Source organism: Poecile atricapillus, chromosome 27, assembly GCF_030490865.1.
Source record: "Poecile atricapillus isolate bPoeAtr1 chromosome 27, bPoeAtr1.hap1, whole genome shotgun sequence".
NCBI classification, from domain to species: Eukaryota; Metazoa; Chordata; class Aves; order Passeriformes; family Paridae; genus Poecile; species Poecile atricapillus.
The window spans coordinates 2,262,693-2,266,224 of NC_081275.1; the positions used below are offsets into that span (position 1 = coordinate 2,262,693).

General features: G+C 60.2%; 1 protein-coding gene across 1 annotated transcript; it reads right to left on the minus strand.

Annotated features, from left to right (window-relative positions):
• Positions 1 to 2,455: 2,455 nt before the first annotated feature.
• On the minus strand, positions 2,456 to 3,532 carry NEUROD2 (neuronal differentiation 2). The gene has a single exon (XM_058857864.1). It carries the CDS (start codon positions 3,530 to 3,532, stop codon positions 2,456 to 2,458), a length of 1,077 nt encoding a protein of 358 aa, XP_058713847.1.

Below are 3,532 nucleotides of genomic sequence, written 5' to 3' on the forward strand. Positions count from 1 at the left end.
CAAGCATCAGCGCTGGCACCGGCGCTGGCACCGGGCACCGAGCCGAGGCGCCATCGGGAAGCAGCACCAGGAACCGGCACCAGCCCCGGGCACGGCGCCGGGAGCCGAGCGAGGAAGCCGGCCTTGGCTACCGGCACCGCGCACCCTTCCCGAGGCCACGGGCACCGCGGCCCGGTGCCAGCCCCGGGCACCGAGCTCCGAGCTCCCGCTCCCAGGGGACCGGAGCGGTGTCACCGCCGGTGGACCGAGCCGGGCCGCAGCACCGGATCCCGGTGCCTTTATTGGTGAGGGGGGGACACCGCCTCCCCGGTCCCGGGGGGGACACCCGTGGGGCAGAGCCGCGTTATATCAGCGCCGCCGCCCCGCGGGCCGCGCATTCGGGCGGCGGGAGCGGCGGTGGCACCGCCGGGGGCGGGGGGTGGGGGGCTCGGCCCGGTGCCCCCGGTGCCCCCGGTGCCCCCGGGGCGGAAGGAAAGCGGCGAAGGCGGCGGAGTCAACATTGAATATTTATTAATCGCCGTCGAAGGACGCTCGGTAATTACAGGCTCGCCGCGATCGCACCGGCGGCGGCTCGTCACGGCCGACGAGTCCTGGCGGGGCCGGGACCGGGCCACGAGCGTCCAGCGGGGCCGGGGGGGGGCGGCCCCGGGAGGGAGGGGAGGGGGCCGGTGCATGCAGTACGGCCGGGCCCCCCGGCCCCGCGCCCCGCGCTCCGCAGCCGCCGAGCAGTGTCCGGGCGGCGGGGACGGGGACCGGGAACCGGGACCGGGGAGCGGGAGCGGCGCCCGGCACGGGGGGGGGGTCTTGCATATCGTTGGCCATAAATATTTATTAATCGAAATGAAACGGAACGGAAACACGAAAGCACTTCTGGTGTCGGGCAGCGGGTCCCCTTTGCTACAACGGTTTGTGGGTTTTTGTTTCTTTTTCCCTTTTTTTTTTTTTGTTTTTTTTTCCCCGTTTTAGTTTTTTTTTTCCCAAAACTTTTTTCTTTCCTTTTTTTCCCTCCGTTTTTTCTTTTTTTTTTTTCCTTTTCTTTTTTTTTTTTTTTTCGTTTTCAAAACATTTCTCAGAAATCCTCCTCCTCTCCTCCTCCCTGGTCTCTAAAAATGCTGGTTTCTCGAAGGTGGTGCGGGCAGGTTCCGACAAAAAAAAAAAAAGAAAAAAAAAAAAAAAGAAAAATCCCAAAAAACAAAGAAAACTCAACAAAAAAAAAAAAGCATTATCGGCTTCCCGGCGTCTCCCGGCTAAAGGAATGCGGCAAACCGGGACGGAGACCCCCGGGCCGGGCGCCGCGGGGGGGGCGCAGCCCCACCAGCCCCCCCGGAGCCCCGCTTGCATAGCTGCGGGCTGCGCTTCCCGGCTCCGCCAGCTCGGGAAAACCGGGGCGGCTCCGTGGGAGGGTTGGGGTGTAATTTTTTTTTTTTTTCTTTTTAATTATTATCGTTATTTTTTTTTCCTTTTTTTTTTCCTATTTTTTTTTCCTTTTTTGTGTTTTTTTTTTTGTTTTTTTTTTCCGTTTCAAGTTTTTAAAACAGGTAAAAAACGTCCTGACACACGCGCTGCGAGGAGCTCCCGGGGCGGGGAGCGGGGCCGGGGCCCCCCCAAAGCAAAGTGCATCTCGGAGCGTCCGCCGGGCCGGGCCTCTTGCATAGATAGAAATTGGGGTTCGTTCCTCCCTGCGCCTCTTTATTGCTTCGGAAAGTTTCGCTCCGCGCCGCAGCGCGGGCTCCTCTCGCTCCCACGGGCCGGGGCAGCGGGTGTCCAATGCCGGGGGGGTCCGGGGGGGTCGGGGTTAGGGCTGGGGAGGGGAGAAACGGCCCAAAAAAGGGGTGGGAGGGGGGGAAAAAATATTTTTAAAAATAAATATATAAAATTTAATTCAAACGAATTAAAAATGAAACGAAGCGGCTCGACCCAGAGGGTCGTGCTGGGCACCGGGGGGGCTCCGGTGGGCTGGATGGGGGGGTCGGCCCGTGAGGGGCATCTCCCCCTGGAAAATAATAAATTAAAATAATAATAATAATAATAATAATAATAATAATAATAATAATAATAATAATAATAATAGTAACTATAGTAGTTATAATAGCTGTAATAGTTATTATAATAATAACGACGACAACAGCGATAATAATAAAAGAACTAAATAAATTACATTAAACAATAAAGAAATAGCAATAAATAACGAAAATTTTAAAATAACGGAATCGACAATAATAATAAAAAAAATTAAGGAAAAGGGGAAAAATCCTCCCAAAAAAGCACTTTGTCCCCACGGGGCGCGGGGACCCGCCGCCGGGGCCGGGTCCCCATATTGCACCAAAGCCCACGGCGGAGCCCCGGGGGCCGATCCGCGGGGCTGCCGCGGGTTGGGGGGGGTTGGGGATGTTGGGGGTGGGGAATCTCCCCCCTCCCCGCCACCTCGGCGATGGGGAGGGGTGTGGGGAAGGGGTCAGTTGTGGAAGAAGGCGTTGAGCTCCTCGTACATGGGGCCCCGCTCGTGCGGGAGGTGCATGTCGTAGGGGAAGATGTTCTCGGAGTGGACCCCCCCGCGCATCCCCGCCGACCCGAAGACCAGGTTATGGGCGGCGGGCCGGGAGCCGGGCAGCGCCGAGTAGTGCATAGAGTAGTGGTAGCTTTTCTCGTGGTCGGGGGATGAAGAGTCCTGCTTGAGGGAGAAGTTGCCGTTGATGCAGAGCGGGGGGCTGAGCCCCCCGTCGTACTCCGAGCTGTTGTAGTCGGGGGAGGTGTTGCCGTAGAGGCTCTCGTAGGCGGAGGCGCAGTAGCCGTGTGTCCTCAGCCCGTGCGGCCCGGGACCGGCGGCGGGCGGGCAGGGCGCCGCGGCCAGCCGCGAGCAAGGGTAGGGGTAGGGGTGCACGGCGAAGGAGGCGGCGTTGGGGCCGTGGAACCGACCCCCCTCCTGCCCCTGCTCCGTCAGGAAGTTGCGGGAGTTGAGCTGGAGGCAGCCGGCCACCAGGTTGGTGGTGGGCTGGGACAGCCCCTTGCACAGAGTCTGCACGTAGGAGACCAGGTCGGGCCGCTTGCCCGAGCGCAGGATCTCGGAGAGAGCCCAGATGTAGTTCTTGGCCAAGCGGAGGGTCTCGATTTTGGAGAGTTTTTGGGTTTTGGAGTAGCAGGGAACCACCTTGCGCAGGTTGTCCAGGGCCGCGTTCAGGTCGTGCATCCGGTTCCTCTCCCGGGCGTTCGCCTTCTGCCGCCGCAGCTTGGACCGCTCCAGCCGAGCCTTCGTCATCTTCCTCTTCTTGGGGCCGCGCTTCTTGGGCCGCTCGCCCTCCGCCTCCTCCAGGCCTTCCTCCTCCTCCTCCTCCTCCTCCTCGTCCCCTCCTAGCTCCCCTTCCTCTTTGCTCTCTCCCAGCGAACCCTCGGGCGGCTCCTCGGGAAGGGCGCAGCCCTTCCCCGCCCGCTCCTCCTTCTCGCTCCGGGCATCCTCCTCGCACTCCTCGGCCCAACCGGGGAATTTCGGGACTTCGGGGACCAGGCTGGGCTCGCTGAAAAGTCGCGTCAACAT